Source organism: Cervus canadensis, chromosome 3 (genome assembly GCF_019320065.1).
Source record: "Cervus canadensis isolate Bull #8, Minnesota chromosome 3, ASM1932006v1, whole genome shotgun sequence".
NCBI classification, from domain to species: Eukaryota; Metazoa; Chordata; class Mammalia; order Artiodactyla; family Cervidae; genus Cervus; species Cervus canadensis.
This window is the reverse complement of record NC_057388.1, coordinates 82,315,132-82,334,726: the sequence shown is the minus strand read 5'-3', so window position 1 is coordinate 82,334,726 and position 19,595 is coordinate 82,315,132. Positions and strand designations below refer to the sequence as shown.

The 19,595-nt window shown below is 36.3% G+C and overlaps 1 protein-coding gene across 23 annotated transcripts in view; it reads left to right on the top strand.

The window, feature by feature from the left end:
• The window catches only part of CADPS2 (calcium dependent secretion activator 2), a 590,044-nt gene that overhangs the window by 370,318 nt on the left and 200,131 nt on the right, over positions 1-19,595 (top strand). For all 23 annotated transcript variants that reach the window (XM_043463600.1, XM_043463598.1, XM_043463588.1 and 20 more), the window contains exon 9: positions 16,487-16,553. In XM_043463600.1, the coding sequence (XP_043319535.1) occupies positions 16,487-16,553 (67 nt within the window). The remainder of the gene's footprint in view (positions 1-16,486; positions 16,554-19,595) is intronic.

Below are 19,595 nucleotides of genomic sequence, written 5' to 3'. Positions count from 1 at the left end.
CTCACCTTCTCCCACAGAGTTCAAAAGTCTGTTCTGTATTTCTGTGTCTCTTTTTCTGTTTTGCATATAGGGTTATCATTACCATCTTTCTAAATTCCATATATATGTGTTAGTATGCTGTAATGTTCTTTATCTTTCTGGCTTACTTCACTCTGTATAAGGGGCTCCAGTTTCATCCATCTCATTAGGACTGATTCAAATGAATTCTTTTTAACGGCTGAGTAATATTCCATGGTGTATATGTACCACAGCTTCCTTATCCATTCATCTGCTGATGGGCATCTAGGTTGCTTCCATGTCCTCAACATCACTCATTATTAGAGAAATGCAAATCAAAACCACAATGAGGTACCATTACACGCCAGTCAGGATGGCTGCTATCCAAAAGTCTACAAGCAATAAATGCTGGAGAGGGTGTGGAGAAAAGGGAACCCTCTTACACTGTTGGTGGGAATGCAAACTAGTACAGCCACTATGGAAAACAGTGTGGAGATTCCTTAAAAAACTGGAAATAGAACTGCCATATGACCCAGCAATCCCACTTCTGGGCATACACACTGAGGAAACCAGATCTGAAAGAGACACGTGCATCCCAATGTTCATCGCAGCACTGTTTATAATAGCCAGGACATGGAAGCAACCCAGTGTTGCATTTTAGAGGGAAGTACTTCACGAAGTACCTTTGGAAATGGTGTTCAAGTTGTCATTTGACAAAAATAGTAATATATTTCTCCAGTAGATGGCGCAAGCATCCCCCCAGAAAAGAACTATTTTTATCTGTTGAATAGAATACTTGATAATAAAGGTAGCATTATTTAAGTAATACTAAGTAATCTTCAAGACATTTTTTTAATTGTAAGAAAATTTTAGAAAGTGAAGTAGTAGTTCATTTTGGACATATCAAACTTGTCAAGACATTTTATCAAATTAACATAGAAAAACTTTAATGTTTAGCACTATATGAATAATCAAAGATGTCACTAAGGTCAGTTTGAACCAAAAATATCTGAGACTTTCAATTCTGAATATGTTTTGTAAATGTCAAAGGTGTTTTTTGTTTTCTTTTTTTCTCCTGTTGACTATCTCGATTTCATTTCTCTTTGTATCCTGCATTCACAGGCAAAAACATTGCCTAAGAATAAGCAAGTAAAGAAACAAATGGAATTATTAGTCTTTAAGTTAAGGGAGAAGGAGAAACATTTTACAAGAGTATCCCAATGAATCCCAACCTGATTGTACATGGCCTTCTTATTACTGTTGCCTTTCTTTTGTTATTCATGCTCCTCCAAATAGATGCAAGTGAGAAACTGAACATCAAAATGTACTTTTTCATAGTAGTCCAGAGTTTTTTAGCAGGTGGATAAATGGCAATTTCTTAATAACCTAAGGAATTAAGTAGTTGGGAAACATAATACATGTACTCTACAGAAATATTGCTTTTTTTTTTTCCAGAAATATTGCTTTTATCTCGCAAATAAGAACTAGGTGTTTTGTCGTAACTTGTGTGATATCATAGTTATCCTTCATTGTAGGAAAACATATTCGTAAATTTTTGTGCCACTCTTTAAGTTTTTTTCTTAAAGTGGGAAAAACTGAAAAATCCATAGCCACTTTCCCAAAGCTTTCCAAAGAGTCCTTTAAAAAGTTAAATCGAAATATTTTCCAGTCTACACTACTACTTCTATAATAATGATGATGTCTTGATTTCCATTGTGCTTTGTAATTTCAAAAGTCCCTTTGCATACATCATTTAACTAGATATTTGTAATGATACCACCTGTTTTAACCAGGGCAAACATTGCATTTCTGTTTTACAGTGAGAAAATAGTGAAGAGTACACCAGACACATAACAGTTAAAAGTTAAAGAGACTCATTTTTCCCTCTCACGCTGTCTTGCTCTGGTGTTCTTCTGTATCTCATTATTTTAACTCTTTCATCTCTAGTTTATAAAAGCTCTTATTCCCTACCCCTATTATTTCCTTCCATGCAGAGGAATATCCATGACAGTAATACTCCTGGCTTCTCTCTACCCCTTTTTTTTGATACATCTAATTAATTAGTTTGAGAGCAGAGCCTGGGCATACATAGTTCAGCTCTTTCCATTGGGAACTGTCAGGGGCAGGATCTCCACGTGGACAGATTTGGCCTGACCAGCACTGCCTGTGACAGCGTGGGGAAAGTATGTCTGATATAATACCGAACCTCATAAGGGAGCCCACCTTTACAGAAATGAGCCAGATTCTTCAGTGTTTGTCAGTGAGAAGGTCCTCTTTTAGCCTCCTCTTAACAGCTCTTTTGTCGTTAGCCAGTTTGTTCAAAACTCAGGCGACTAAATTACTGAGCCTTCTCAAAGACCCCACCCATGTTTATATATCAGAAACTTAAAATCTGTGTATATTAGTGGTAGTTAGAAATCTGGTGATATTTTGAGATCTTTGGGCAGAATGTATTTATTGAGTTTTAACTAAAAGGTTCCTGTGATACTGTGACCTAGAAGCCCTAGGAGTCCCGTTGAGGAATGATGGGCTTTTTGGACAAGCTGGGACCCCTGCACCTTTGTGCCTGCCTCTCCAACAGTCACTCCGCCTTCCTTTATGTTCTGAGCTCCTATGTTAAGTTAAATATCAGGGTGAAATCCTGCTGCTAAAATGCTGAATACTCTTGATTAAATAAATACAAAACCACCCACTTTCTGGAAGATCCAAAGTCTTCCTAAGACTTTTTCTTTTACCTCAGTATATACTATATAAATTTTTGCTGGAAATTTACTTTCTTTATTAGGTTCTTATCATCATTCCTAATGGCAAGACTAAAAGTAGCTGTTTAGTCGTTTCAAAACCGTTAATGAAATATCTGCGGTATACAGTCATGGTGCTGTGACGGGGTGGTGAGTGGTAACGGATGTGGTCCTTACCCTCGCGGAGCTTACTGTGTTGCGCTGGAAATAGACTTTCGTCCACGGTGCCGTATGCCATGGCAGAGCTGTGGAAGGAATGTCTACATCTCACCTAATCCATGTAAGAAGGCATCTGACCTCATTAGGGACGTCAGGGAGAGCTTCTCTGAGAAAGTGATAGTTGAACTCTGAGGAATGAGAAGAGACTGGAAACCTGAGAGGCGGGAATGAAATGAATTTAAATTGCTGGAAATGGATGAGATTCTAAGATGTGTGGGACTGATGGGGTAAGACAGCCAGTGTACAGACAAGCAGAGGAGCAGTGATAAGGCAGAGTACTGGCACAAAGGAGTGAGTGGTGTCTCCAGAAAAGCCAAGAAAAGTATGAGAGGATCTCAGCACAGGAATGTTCCAGATGTGAGCGATCATAGGAATGTTCCAGACATGAGCAATCATGGAAATGTCTGCACCCAGCTAATCAGTCCAGAATTCAAGAGCAGGGTATCAGAGAAAGATGAGCTAGAACAAGAGCAGAGCTGGATCCTCAGCCTAGAGTATTGGGTGACATCAACACGACCATGTAAGCTCCAGGGAACACGGCAGGGACAGTGATGCTGAGGCCAAAGTACAAGGTTGAGCTGTCAGGACAGCGAAGGGGTCTCAGTGCTCAGTCCAAGTCTTGACCCAGAACTCACAGTCCACCTTGATGGCAGGTGAGACTGGTCACAAAACACAGAAGGGACGCCCAAAGTGATACAGTTTAGGTAGAACAAGACTGTTGGGGTATGTGAGTGTCAGGAGGCATTCAAATACCCTTGCAAATAACTGATGTGAAGATAAGTTACTTTAAAAATGGATATAGACAATATGTCTTCTAAATTTTTAAAGCCCTGCAAAAATGTCCTCATTAACTAAGACCGGAGAAGAATATTATAGAAGCAGAGACCTTTCAGGAATCAAACAGAACATGGTGATTATGACCCAAATTTTATAGAAAACTTTTTGTTTCCAAATAACAAATATTTATAGATTCTAAGTAAGACAGTATTAGAAGTGAAGAGGATATTTTTAATCATGATTAGGGTGTTAGTTAATTCCAAACAGAGTGCAAAAACTGAGTTATAAGATTGTAATGTTTAAAGACACTAGTCATAAAAAAAAAAAAAGACACTAGTCATCTAATCTAATTTCCCAAAGTGTGCACTGGAGAACATGACTCCTCCATGGTCTTCTATGAGAGTAATTTTGGAGACAGTAGTTACACTGTTCTCCCCAGCCTGTCCCCACTCTTCAGCATCCCGTCTCCCAGGTCTGTAACAGCCTTTTACTCATCCTCACACACAGAGCAGTTAGCTTTGCTAACTCAGTATTTCTCACATTTGTTTGCCCGCCAAATCCATCCTTATCTCCAAGTACTACTTCTCTCTATCCAGATGTCCCAAGACACACACAGTGGAAAACACTGAACCCCATATTATCTTCTCAATGATTTTCTTTTCAGAGTGTGTATGGTTTATAAAAAGTGTCATTTTTATGTTTGTATTTCATTAAATTTATGCTGAATATGAAGTAGGTAGAACAGATATATCCAGTTACAAGAGAGGATACTGAGAGCTACAATATCCATGTTAACTCAGGATTACCCATAATGCATATGATGTTTAAAACTGTTGGAACGTTTTGCATTGCTTTAGGAGTATTTTGCCCCCAATGGAAAAGTATTTCCCCTAGTAAATAAGATGTAGTATGATCCATGCATAAAAGTCTTTGCTAAAACTCTTTGTTTCATTATTACCAAACTATTTGCATTTTCAGGGAGAGGAAAGTTGAATCAATTGTGTCACAAAAATACCTAGGAGTGCCTAAGTGATTGATTTCATTTTCATCATTAAGTGCACCAGAAGTTTTTTGCTAAGTGGTGCAGAGTATCGTTCCCTTTGGAATGTGTCAGAGTGCGACCCCTAGAGAGACACATCCTCACAGCCTGTATCCCTCCTCCAAGGGGATGGAGGCATAAGCTTGACTCTAAGCAAGTTTGCCTGACTGGACTAGATTACTCAGTACATTTTTGTAACATTCGTTTTCCTCTTACCCTCTTCTGAGACATTTTATAATCAGCTTGGTAAGTTCACTAATTTTCTTCAGCTTTTAACAAGGCAGTCAAGTTTCCACACATGCAGAAAAGCGTTATAATTTGAAATACATTTAAATGGAGGAAAACTATGAAACCATGCCTACAAAATATGCCCTCTGTGGTGGAGTATATTAGAATAACAGCCTAACATATTTGTATAACTTTCTAAATATCAGAATTGGTGAGATAATGAACCATGAAAGCATATGTATTGGGGCACCTTTTCTGCTAATTGAGATATAAAAGAGTATTGATGGTCAGTTATCAAAAAAATAAGAAACACTGTCTTTATAAGAAAAGATTTCTCTGCACAGCTAGAATGGTTTGGCTTGTGCTTAACTATTTAAAACTACATTTTGTAGAAGTGCTTGGGTAAATTTCCCCAGATCATTTTTGTTTCTAGGTAACAGTGCATTATCATGTATTTTAGAGCACCTCCTTTCAGAGTGGTCACTTGTAGATCTTGATGTCTTGTCTAAGGGTGGGATATGATTATAAGGTCTTCTCATCTTGGAAGTTTGCCTATATTCATTTTCCAGTTTGTACAAATGGTGGTGTACATGGTAAAGAGTCCTCCTGCAATGCAGGATACCAAGGTTCAATCCCTGAGTTGGGAAGATCCCTGGAGAAGGGAATGGCAGCCCACTCCAGTATTCTTGACTGGAGAATTCCATGGACAGAGGAGCCTGGTTGTCCTACAGTCCATGGAGTCGCAAAGAGTCAGACACAAATGAGTGACTAACCATAAGCCAGTTTTTAAAGGATAGCTTTTATATCTTAGACTGTTAGACTTAATCTGATAATGCTGATATGAGCTGAGATTTAACTGAAATTAACAGGAGATGAGACTCCTCAGGGAGAAGGAGAGGCAGCTTTTATGTTACTGATTCTACAAAATGTGATACAGAAAATGAACTGCATTTTACTCCTCTGCTATGACAAGTTTCCTGTTGACATAGCACATACATTTTAACTTCTTACTTAAAAATAGGAGTTTTTTTTTTATCATTCATCATTTCTTTCAAAATGTTCTATGATTTTGTTTGATGATGATCCTTCCCTGGCCTCCTCACCTGTTTTTCTCCTTCACAGAAGAATTCAAGAAGTTTTATAAAAGCCAACTGGCAAGTATTTACTTGTAGATGTCTTAATGCCCAGGTCACGCTGTTGTTTTGAATCAGTTTCTTTTTCTCATGCTTAGTTGAAAACAAAACCAAAAAAAAAAAAAAATAGACTTAATCTTGTGGGGTTAAATAAAGGAAAGAATGTAGTGAAAGAAGGAAGATTCCTTTTATTCTGGAGCCGAGTGGGAGCGGCAAGCAAAGACCGTGTGGGGAATGACTGAAAGTGCCTGAGGGCATTTGGTCCCTATTGGTTTTCACATCAAATGCAGTGGTGCCCATGGATAGCCTGTATTGTTGTCAGTTAAATGGGATCATGAGTGTCTGAAAGGTGTTTGAGAATGAACCGAAAATCATTTTCACAAGTGGATGATTACTTCTGCCACATGTTAACCGAACTCTATCAGAATGGCCCAGATTTTTGAGCCTGCATTAATTGCTCTTTCAACCTTGACTGAGGTTTCTCTTTAAGAAAGGCCTTTCCAGGACTAAACTACTCTATATATTGATTTTTTTTTTCTTTCTGTATTTTTCCTTGAAAAATGAAGGCTCATAGAAGAATAGGCTTTATCATTCCACATGTAGATTGATTGTTCCATTTCTTTGAATAAAAATCTAGACTCAAAAGTGGTCTGCTCAAAGTAACAGTCTTTTTTTTTTAAGTGCCAGATAATTCCCGGATTCTGTATACAATTATGTTTTTCAAATATTCATTAGTGATGATTTTTCATGATAAAGTAAAATCATGAACTCCCACAGCATGGACTCAGTGCAAATAAATCATCATATTCACCTTTCTATTAGAACTGTCTGCCACTGCTCTAATTGACACTAAACTACAATATTTAATAATACATCTGGAGAATTTGTGTGTTAAAGTGTTCTTTGAACAACTTTCTAGTTATATTTTTTAAAGTGATTTTAAAATGTTTATATAAATGAATTCTTGATTTCATGTTACCATTTTCTTTTTCAAATATGGCATGGTAGAGAATATTGGCTATTTCTTTACTAGAATAATATAAAGAGTATATTGTAGTTCAGATATATTGTGTTATGAAGATAAGTTAAATCTAAATTTTTAAAACTAATCAGAAAATGAGCTCTTGAAATTTCATTAACTTTTCAGATTATATATATATTAGCAGATGATATATAGCATTTGTTGAAAGTGGCTTAATTTATTAGTAAAACTAATTTCAGAGGTTTTTTGGCTTGAAGTAAGGCAAGTCATAGAATGTTATATGAGAATCTGTTTTATTAAATACTCACAGGGGTACTGTGTAAAAAAACAAGCATTTAAAACAATTTTTATAGGCATTACAATGTGAAGATGTGATGCAATATGAATATCTATTTGAAAATTCAGCAGAAATAAACTTCTTAATTATATGGATTTTTGTTTTGCTTGAAGATGATTTTTACCAAACTTCATTTTACTCAACAAATATGTTGAGATCATTTTATTGGTAATACATGCTGTTAAGAGTAATACATGCTGTTAAGATCAGCATATCTCTACAGAAAAGTTTTTATTCCTGTTGTCAGAGCACATTCTGATGGATCTCGTTAAGACTCTGCTTTTCTTTATTCACAAATGAAAACTTTAAGGAGCAACTGTGGTGTGTGTCCCCGCTGGCTTCTTAAGTTAACAGATAACGCTTTTAAGGATCATGTTGAGACCATAGAGGTTATATGATTTTTAATGTTAAATATTGAGATTCTCATATATAACTGTGCTGTAATGGATGAAAAATTATGACCGGTTTGCCTTGTTGATAATAACTATATTGACTTAAAGCTTTGACTATACCAAAGCTCTTTTTATTTTCTTTTTTCTTGACATTTTTCCCTAACAACATGGTTATCATGGTACATAATCTTCATGTCCATACCATATTTTAAATATACAAGTAACAGACTTGAAGTTCATTGTCTCTTAGCTTTGATATTTGAGGATAGAGCATGAATAGTTAGAAATACCAAAAAAAAAAAAAAAATCATAGGTGAATGAAGCATTGATACACATTTAGTTCATTTTGTGCCTGTTTCCTAGCTGATTCCCATTTCCTAGCTGATTCCTAGCTTATTCCTATTTGCTGGAAGCAAATAGTACTCTTCATTAGAAATAGTCCTAGAAGAGGGATTAATACTTTAAGATTATTGCTGTATGTATACTGATTTATAAACCCAAATGCTTCAAGGCTTTACTCTTATGTGTTAAATCCGGGCTTTGTGTCAGTGCTGCTAATTTATTTGTAAGCAGAGAAGATTTTAAAGTTAAGCAGGCAATTTTTTTGTTCAAAGGGAACAGCTTCTTAATACCTTACTTAAGTTGGGTTTATTGATGAAAGCAAACACTTTACAATCGTATCTGAGCAGTTATTTTTAAATAATCCAAAAATACTCTAGTTTACATGAGTATTGTGACACATTGGACATATTTCAATGGAAAAAGTGTTATTTTTAGTATAAGTTAGCATTGGAAATACATGCTTTTCAAATATATTACACACAATAGACTATATCTCTTGTCCTCATTTAAATAATAATCTTGAATCAAATTTAACTTTGATTAGGGAATTTTTTCCCTAGCATCATACTGTAATATAGAATACTAAAGAATGCAGTATGACTCTGACTGTGAAAACTGCTGATATGTGTGCCTCTTCTATCCATTTCGTTTTTGTTTTTGGGAGGGGGGCACACCATGCAATTTATGGGATCTTAGTTTCCCAACCAGAGGTCCAACCTGAATCCCCTGCAGTAGATTTTCAGAGCCCTAGCCACTGGACCACCAAGAAAGTCCCTCCATCCATTTCTTACTAACTGAGATTATTAACAAGGATGAGAAAACATGGTTTTGTTTAAAACCAAATTCTGTAGGTAGATGAAAATGAATAATATTTAAAGCCCTACCAAAACTAAAACAAAAGACCTACTTTTGCTTTGCTCTTTAAAGCCTCTTTAAATAAGGTGAAAAAAAATCATTTGTTAAAGAATGTTGCTCTCCCGCTGTCTGATACTTATTTTATTGGGTAACATTATAAATTGTCACATAGAACCCAGTTAAATGTCTGTCCCCAGTTTGCCTGGTGTTTGGCAGGTCTAATGTACATACTCTTAATTTTTTTTTTATTTGAGATAATCATATATTTAGAGGAAGCTAATGACTCAACAGGCTACAGAATATTTGGGGAGAATATAACTGCAGAGCAGATCCACTGCCCCCACCCCAGCCCATCTATAGTATACCAGCCAAGGTACTCTCTCTCTCCTGGATAACAAATACACTTCTTGGATAATGTTCTCATTACCTTTGTGGGGTAGCATCAAATTTCATAAAGCATTAAAAAAAAATCATTTTTCCAGAGTTCAGATTCACATAGCAATAGAATATTAATAATAGACTTTTGAAAGTTCTAGACTATTTTTATGAAGCAGAAATAAGTGACAAGTAAATAACTCTCAAAGATTTAATTAACACTATTGCCACTATGTTGAATAGATTTAGTCCTATCAGGCGTACCTTCTCCTTTTTACAGAACTATGCAGTTATAATTAATGTTCATGATAATGACCCTGAGATACTTATAGGGTCCTATTCTAAATCATTAAGGAATGATCAAATTATATTTTATGACTATTTGAAGTCAAGTCAACCTATTGTATATAAATTCTTTAAAAATTCATTATAGATGTATATACAGTCTCCCTAGAATAACTCATTTTTCAGTAATTAAGCATTTCTATATGTGTAATGAAATGAATTTATTGCTTAATATAACATATGTTAAATGTAACTTTAGTATATTTTTCTGAAATTAAAAAAAATTACTGCATTTTTATCCATAAAAGAGATAATTTATAGCTTAACACTCAACATTAAAAACAAAACACCACACTCTGAATTCAGCAGTAGTGCTCAGCATAAAGATGAGTCCAGAGAGAATGCATTTTTACTTTTAGAGATGCTTTCTAATAAATGGACTACCTGATTAAAATCAAATATTCAAATGATTTGGGCTCCTTTTTCCTTACTCTCTCTACATTTCAGTCATCCCCGGATAAGACCACCCACCTTCAAAGAATTTAGACTGCTCTAAATACCAGACTTGAGAATAGATTTGAAAACTAGAAAACCCATTTAACCATTAAAGCTTATAGGAATCTGCCACAGTCCTCAAGATAAAGTGACAAGACCTCATGTTTGGTCTACAGGAATTTAGCTTAATCATTGCCAGAAATATTATTTATGGAGCTGTAATGTCCACATCCTTCAAATCCTTAATAAAAGTCATTTTTTTTCTAATTATAAAAGTAAGATGAGGAGACTTGCCCAGTGGTGCAGTGGTTAAGACTCTATGCTTCCAGAGCAGGGGGCACAGGTTTGATCCCTGGTCTAGGAACTAAGATCCCACATGCTGCGTGCCAGGGGTGGATTAGTAGCATGAGGTCTCATTCATTGTTAATGGTAATGCAAAATTGTATAGCACTTTGGAAAACAATTTGGCAGTTTCTATAGTTAAACACACTTTCACTATAACTCAATAATCCCGATCCTAGATATTTACTCTGGAGAAATGAAAATATGTGCACACACAAGGATTTAAATGTGAATGGTTATGCAAGCATACTAAGTCACTTCAATCATGTCCAACTCTTTGTGACTCCATGGCCTGCCAGACTCCTCTGTCCACAGAATTCTTGAGGCAAGAACACTAGAGTGGGTTGCCATGCTCTCCTCCAGGAGGTCCTCCCAGCACAGGGATCAAACCTGCATCTCCTTTTGGCTCCTGTATTGCAGGTGGATTCTTTACTGCTGATCCACTGGGAAAGTTCAAATGTGACTGATTATAGCGGCCTTTATTTATGATAGCCAAACAAGTGGAAACAAATGTCTACCAACTGGTGAAAGATAAACACATTGAAGTCATACATTGAAATAAGAAGGAATAAACTCCTGATACAGACAAAAGCTGAATCTCAAAAACTTTATACTAAGTGAAAGATGCTAGACACAAAAAGCTGCATAGTGTACAATTCTACTTACTTGACCTTCTGGAAGACTGAACTCTAAGATCAGATCAGTGGTCGCAGAGCTGGGGGTGTGAGGAAAAGACTAATTGTAAAAAGGCATAAAGAGACCTTTGGGTGAGGAGTGGAGATGTTCTATAAATTCATTGTGGTGGTTACATTCCTTCTATGTCAACTTTCATCAAATTATATATCTAAAATGGGTGGATTTTACTTTAAGTACACTAATGATAAACCTTACTTAAATCGCAACCAAAAAAAAAAAAAAAAAGACACACTCAACGTAGAAATTGTGGAAATGCAGAAAGACATTAAGAGGAAAATGAAATTCATCCTTAATGTCATCAGCCAGGTATTAATTTTCAGGTGTAACATTTTGATATATCTTCATGTATTTTTTTTTTTGCCATACATACACTATGAGTTCATGTGACAGCTTTTTTAAAATTTAGCATTATTATAATTTCCATGTCATTTTTTTTGGCATCACTCTTAATGACAACCTAATCATTTTGACTCCTTGATTCTTAGTTGGGTTGTGACTTTTTGCTCTTGACTGACATTGGTGAACATCTTTTTTCTTCATTCTCCCCTGAATTTTACATGTGTCTCTTATAATAAGAATCTGATTTTATACCAGCAAAAAAACAACTAGATGCTGATATTGATACCTAATTCTAGAATGCATGATTATAGTGAAAAATGTTAGATTTGAAATTAAGTTTAATGTATTCTTATTTAGTATTAGTTATTGCTTCTGATATATTTTATTTCTATTCATTTCTTATGTAAAATTTTTGTCTGGCTACTAGGAAAACTAAAGGAGGAAACTGTCGTATTTTTCCCTCATAGCACTGGTAACACTTACATTATGCAGAAATGTTTACTTCTGTTGAATATAATTTTTTTTTTATGTTGAGACAAAAACTCTTATGAGGAATTCCTTTCTAGAAATGTTTGTATCAGTGGTGACTTCTTCCACGCATGTTCTATTGAATTCTTACAGTACAGTAGCCCATAATGCCTCAAGGCCCAACATTCAAATGCTTACCTTGGTTCCAATCTTGAACTGTCTTTTATTCTATTCTTCACATCTTTCAACATACGCGCGTGCATCCACCCACCCCTCTGCTTTCTCTCTTCACAGAGACCATACCTTTTCATTCCAGATGTGTCGAGGCATCATTTTGAATGAAGTTCCTGCTGACAGTATTATCCCTTATGCAGAACCTTTGCTGTCAGCCAGCCTTACACTTGCTTATGGTGTTGATGGTTTGTGTACCACTGTTCACTTTCGCTTATGTCTGACCAGCATGCTAAGTGAGACACGTTGAAGAAGCAGCCTGCGGTCACAGGCAGAGGTTATTCCAAATGCCCTCTTGACTCCTTGGCAGCTATTTGCTGCACATCTTGCTAGTGAATTTGTACAGAGAGCATCTGTCACGTCCACAGTATGTATAGGTCTTGAGGTCATTGCTGTTAACCCTGTAATAGGCACTGGAGTATGTGCCTTTCAGAAGAGGAAAATTACATAGGGAAGACAGGAAGAGAGCAACTAAACACCTATCACTGGGACCATAGAAGAGAAATTAGAGGCTGGCGCAAAGGTGGGGCAAAGGGTTTCCAAGGGCCCTCAGGAGGGGAGGGTGAACAGATGAGAACAGTACTGACGGATGTTTCTGATAGTCTCTAACTGCATCAGTGTTACATTCAGAAGCGCAGACGGTGGGATATCCAGAGTATTACAAAACTGAATAGAAGTTCGCAAAATACTCCCGCTAACTAATGTGCCTGAGAGAAAGAAAATACATCATTGATTTGGGCAGTACTGGCAATGTTTGCTAGGCAGGAGCCTAGGATTTATGTCAACTTTTAGTCACTCCATTTCTCTTTGTGTGGTTTTTTTTTTTATGGAAATTTAGAAATACAGAGAATAAAGATGGAAAATTAAACCTTCCATAACCCCACCATTCAAAGGCACTATTACTAACAGTTTTGCAATATCTATTTCATATACTTCTTTTACAAATTTCAAATCCCTTAAGTATTTATATGGTTTTGAAACTTTTTTCATAAAACATTATATCATGAGATATTCTTTATGTTATTAATTTTATCAAAAATATTTTTTCAGTGGCAGCATAGTATTTCTTTCTGTGCATCTTCCAGCATTGTTTAAACAATTCACCTACTGTTGGACATTGTTACCTTTTTTTCATAATATGAATAATACTGTTCTATATATCCATGTAACATATGTATTCGTGTGTGTGTCTGTTTCCCTAATTCCATGATGAAGAAGTGGGGGACTATTTCTGTATCAGTTCACCAGTCATTCAGTCGTGTCCGACTCTCTGCAACCCCATGGACTGCAGCATGTCAGGCTTCCCTGTCCATCACCAACTCCTGAAGTTTAATCAAACTCATGCCCATTAAGTTGGTGATGCCATCCAACCATCTCATCCTCTGTCGTCCACTTCTCCTCCTGCCCTCAATCTTTCCCAGCATCAGGGTCTTTTCAAATGAGTCAGCTCTTTGCATCAGGTGGTCAAAGTATTGGAGCTTCAGCTTCAACACCAGTCCTTCCAATGAATATTCAGGACTGATTTCCTTTAGGATGGACTGGTTGGATCCCCTTGCAGTGCAAGGGACTCTCAAGAGTCTTCTCCAACACCACAGTTCAAAAGCATCAATTCTTTAGTGCTCAACTTTCTTTATGGTCCAGCTCTCACATCCATATGGAAAAACCATATTTTTGTCTAGATGGACCTTTGTTGGCAAAGTAATATCTCTGCTTTTTAATATGCTGTCCAGGTTGGTCATAACTTTTCTTCCAAGGAACAAGCATCTTTTAATTTCATGGCTGCAGTCACCATGTGCAGTGATTTTGGAGTCCAAAAATATAAATTCTGCCACTGTTTCCACTGTTTCCCCATCTATTTGCCATGAAGTGATGGGACCAGATGCCATGCTCTTTGTTTTCTGAATGTTGAGCTTTAAGCCAACTTTTTCACTCTCCTCTTTCACTTTCACCAAGAGGCTCTTGAGTTCTTCTTCACTTTCTGCCATAAGGGTGGTGTCATCTGCTTATCTGAGGTTATTGATATTTCTCCCTGCAATCTTGATTCCAGCTTGTGCTTCATCCAGCCCAGCATTTCTCATGATGTACTCTACATATAAGCTAAATAAGCAGGGTGACAGTGTACAGCCTTGGGGTACTCCTTTTCCTATTTGGAATCAGTCTGTTGTTCCATGTCTAGTTCTAGTTGTTGCTTCCTGACCTGCATACAGATTTCTCAAGAGACAGGTCAGGTGGTCTGGTATTCCCATCTCTTTCAGAATTTTCCACAGTTTATTGTGATCCACACAGTCAAAAGCTTTAGCATAGTCAATAAAGCAGAAATAGATGTTTTTTTCTGGAACTCTCTTGCTTTTTCGATGATCCAGCGGGTGTTGGCAATTTGATCTCTGGTTCCTCTGCCTTTTCTAAATCCAGCTTGAGCATCTGGAAGTTCACGGTTCACATATTGTTGAAGCCTGGCTTGGAGAATTTTGAGCATTACTTTACTAGGGTATGAGATGAGTGCAACTGTGCGGTAATTTGAGCATTCTTTGCCATTGCCTTTCTTTAGGATTTGAATGAAAACTGACCTTTTCCAGTTCCGTGGCCACTGCTGAGTTTTCAAATTTGCTGACATATTGAGTGCAGCACTTTCACAGCATCACCTTTTAGAATTTGAGATAGCTTAACTGGAGTTCCATCACCTCCAATAGCTTTGTTCTTAGTCATGCTTCCTAAGGCCCACTTGACTTCACATTCCAGAATGTCTGGCTAGAGCCAGAAGTGATCACATCATCATGATTATCTGGGTCATGAAGATGTCTTTTGTACAGTTCTTCTGTGTATTCTTGCCACTTCTTCTTAATATCTTCTACTTCTGTTAGGTCCATACCATTTCTATCCTTAGAATACCATTTCTAACCTTTCTATCTATTGAGCCCATCTTTGCATGTCATGTTATTCTACAAGAAGGTGGTCTTATTTTACACTCCGTGAGTAGTGAATATGAAAGTCCATCATTTCAGCACCCCTTAGCCAATATCCCATATATTTTTTAAAAGCGGGCAAAAAGTATGTTTGCTTTTTTTTGCAAAGGAGAATTATTTTCATAAAACAGGAACTAAAATTTCAAGCTAAGATTTCAGTTTTAAAAATTGAGAGAAAGATTAAAGACATTAAGACCATCAACAAACTATTAGCTAAAGGGCTTTTTTTAATCATACAGAATTGTATATAATTTAAATTAGTTTGAATACCCTCTATAATGTTAAATCTTGACTACAGAAAAAGGAATTGTGATAAGGAATTTTTCACAATAAGGAATTGTGAAAAATCATACTTTAATTTAAAAATTAGGTCTCTGTCATACTTTTTAACTTCTAAAATGTTTTCCACTTTTGTGGGAGGTATGTGGTATAATTTTAAATAGCTCTCCATGACATGCTCCTACTTGATTAATTTCTTCCCTTTCCTCCTCAATCCTTAAGCCTATATCTGTGTATTCAAATAAGAGCAAAAGTTCTGTTCTCCAGTGATTAACTACTTGAATCATTTCAATTCAGGTTACTAACAGCAATGCACAGTTAAACAGAAGCCTTGGTTGAAACTATTGTTAAATTATACAATTTCGCTTTCATTAGTATCTGAGTTTCATAGTTAGGAAAATTTGCATTAAGAAGCTCGCATAAGTCAGATAAGTCTCCAAGTTACAGGGCTTGGACCTTAGAAATCATCACATATAGTTCTTTGATTTGATAATTGAAGAATTGGAAACTGAGACTGGTCCAGGCACATTTTGGGGACACTCAGCTGGACAGAGACTCTTCATCCTGGGTTCTGGCCTCTGCAGCCAGCTCCCTGCCAGGCCACAGTCCTCAGCCTCTGTCACCTGAGAGCTGAAACATCTGGTCCCTAGCCTCAATTCATAGCATACGTCTCTCCTGAGAAATAGGTGTAAGAATACAATTCCTACTGCTTCTTTGATTATCCTTTCTAACTCCAACTTCACTCAATTTGTGGAGAGAACTGACAAATTGATAAGCCACATACATCAATTCCCTTTCAAGAGCCTTAGAACAGACTCAGTCATTTTGTAACACAGAAGTTGGGTGCTGTCACAGATTCCAATAGAACTAAACTTTGCAGGCTGCTCTCGAGAATAAATACCTAGGGAATAAATATGATTATGTGGCACCACACCATTATTCATATAAGATATTTCTGTTTTTCTTACCAGATATCTGTATGCCCTTGGACAGAAGGTTTGGAAAAGATGGAAAAAACGTTACTTTGTTCTTGTTCAGGTAAGTACACTTTTTTCCTGTCATATAATCACTGTAAGGCAATCAAACTTTTATTTGGGTTATATCTGTCAGTATCTACTGTATTATACATTAAAACTGAGAAATTTAGAAAATATTTAATTTATTTTAAAATGAAAGTAGTAAGGCCATTCCAATACAACTAACCTTTTTATTTAAAATAACTATTTTTTCAAGCCAAACATTTTAGTTAACTAAATGGCATTATTTTATGCTTTTCTGCACCTCCTCAATGTCTGGCTTAATAAAAATAGAATGCAGCTGTATTTTCAAATCAGCTTCTGCCTTCAATCTGTTGCAGTCTCAGGTGAAATTTAGCCTCTGGAAAACTCTACTATATGCTCTTGACAGAGTAAGTGTGAAACAGGCAAAGATGTTTAAACGTAATTTTAAAAATGGTTTTGACCTCACAAGTCCCCTGAAAGGATTTTGAAGATCGCCAGGATCCCGAGACCATACCTTGAGAACCACTGCATCATTCTAATGTTTTATAGATAAAACTTAATTCATAGAAACATGCCTTTTTAAGAAACTGTATCATATATATCACTTATTCAGAGGTACAGGTTTTTTGATTGCCTTGACTGGTGGATTTGTTTGTGATAGGATTCTGAATATAGGCAGATTGCTACAATGTACAGTTCAGTAGACTCTTGTTTTGGTGTTTGAATCATGAATGACCTTTGCTCATAGAATATACTCATTTAGTTACAGTTACTTTAAAGAATAATTTTGAGTAATAGTCATTCCAGTTCATGATAAATTCAGGCTGTCTTATTCCCAATGAATATATATGAAAAGAGAAGCTCTCTTGGTATCCTTAACACAAAACAGTCTGTAAAATCTTACCGATTCCTATCCACACAGTATTGTTTTTATTCAGTTGCTAAGTCATATCTGAACTATTTTGCAAGCCCATGTACAGTAGCATTCCCCCAGGCTCTGTCCATGGGATTTCCCCAGACAAGAATGCTGGAGTGAGTTGCCATTTCTTCCTCCAATGGATCTTGCAGATCCAGGGCATCTTCCCAAACTTGCATCTCCAGCATTGGCAGGTGACTTCTTTACCACTTGAGCCCCAGGGAAGCCCTACTCACGTATTAAGCAAGTATAGACAAGATCAGGTTAACATTGTGATATCCCAAGGAAGGAAAATCATTTGCTATCTTCCAGAAATAAAGTCATCTATCTACTGCTGGATAAAATCATTTTATTGATGTGCCATAATAGCATGGTAACTTCATGAAAGTGTAAATTTTTAATCAAAAGTGGGGTTTTTCCCTGCCTGGGTAAAGTGTAACTTTTTCTTATGTAAATAGAACTGACAATCCCCTGGTGGTCCAGAGCTTAAGACTCCAGGCTTCCATTACAAGGGCCCTTGGTTCAATCCCTGGTTAGAGAAGCAAATACCACATGCCATGCAATGAAGTCAAAAATAAAAAATAACAAAATTTATAAATAAGTAAATAGAACCATAATTTGGTCAACCAGACTAATAAAAGATGCACATACATTTGCACACACAGAGAGACTATTTTTTATATAAAACCCACACATTTGCTTTGAGTAAGGGCTCCCTGTTAGTAGTTCTCAGTGGTCTGTCCTCCAAAAGTCACACCCATTAGGCGTCTTCTTGGGTTTCTAGGCTTAATTTCTTTACACTGGCACAAAAATTTAAATGCATTTACTAGGCAGTTTGAGCGCATATCTTTTTGTACATTTTTATTTTATTTCCACTTATAGATTTTCTCACCTACATCTAATTTAGCAAGTTTGTGTTAGTGACTTGTCTTTGTCAAATCTTTCCAAAACATCCAAAAGATTTTTCATAAAAACTGCAGCTTCTTTTTCATGGTCATATATCATGCATTTACACAGAATATCATAAGTTCTCATCCCATAAGTTCAGTAGCTGATGTTATTGGCCTCATCAAACACTACTGATTCTTAGTAAGCATAGAGTTGAACTGGTGGAAATAAGTATAAGAACACATGAGAATGTCACCCAGTAACCACAAATTTCAACATGTCATACCTATTAGTCAATATGGTTTTCCAAGAGCAGTTTTAGGTTCACAACAAAATTTAAGGGAAGGTACAGAGATTTCCTATCTATCCTCTGTCTCCACATAAGTTCCTCCACTATCAACATCACTCATCAGAATGGTACATTTGTTACCAAGAATGATCAACACTTGACACATCATCTTCATCAAAAGTCCATACTTTTTATTAGATTTCACTTTTGGTGTTGTGCATCTGTGTATTTGAACAAACATACTATTTATCACTGTAATATACAAAGCATTTCGCTCCCTTGAAAATCCTCTCTATTCTGCCTATTCATCTTCACCCTCCCACCTTTGGCAACCCCTGATCTTTTTACCATGGGTTTGCCTTTTCCAGAATGTCATAGTTGGAATCTTGCAGCATGTAGCCTTTACTAATTAGCTTCTTTCACTTAGGAATTTGCATTTAAAGTGTTTCCATGTTTTTTCCAAGGCTTAAAAGCTCATTTCTTTTTAGCACTGAATAATATTCCATTGTACAAATGAAGCACAGTTTATTTATTCACCTACTGAATGACATCTTGGTTGCTTCCACATTTGGGCAATTATGAATCAAGCTGTTATACACATTTGTGTGGGGGTTTTTGTGTAGACATCTTTCCAGCTTTTTTGGGTAAATACCAAGGAGCATGATTGCTGGATCATATTCATTATTTTTAACGAAAGAATCCTAGAGTGTTCTTTGTATAGAGATCTAGTAAAGCAACAGTAGGCTAAAAGAGTTTCTAATATACATTGTTTTAATATGAAAATCAGGCCTTAGTAGATCAGTTTTGAGAGCTCAGATGGACACCTTATGCTTCTAGCCAGGTAAAGTTCAGGGTAATCATTTGCTCCTTACCTTATTTTTTGATATATGATCACAAGAATCAAGTTACAGAGCAACCATGTATATGTTCATTATCACCCCATAAGAGGCTTTAGAAATAAAAGAAGAATTTTTTCTTTTATTCAA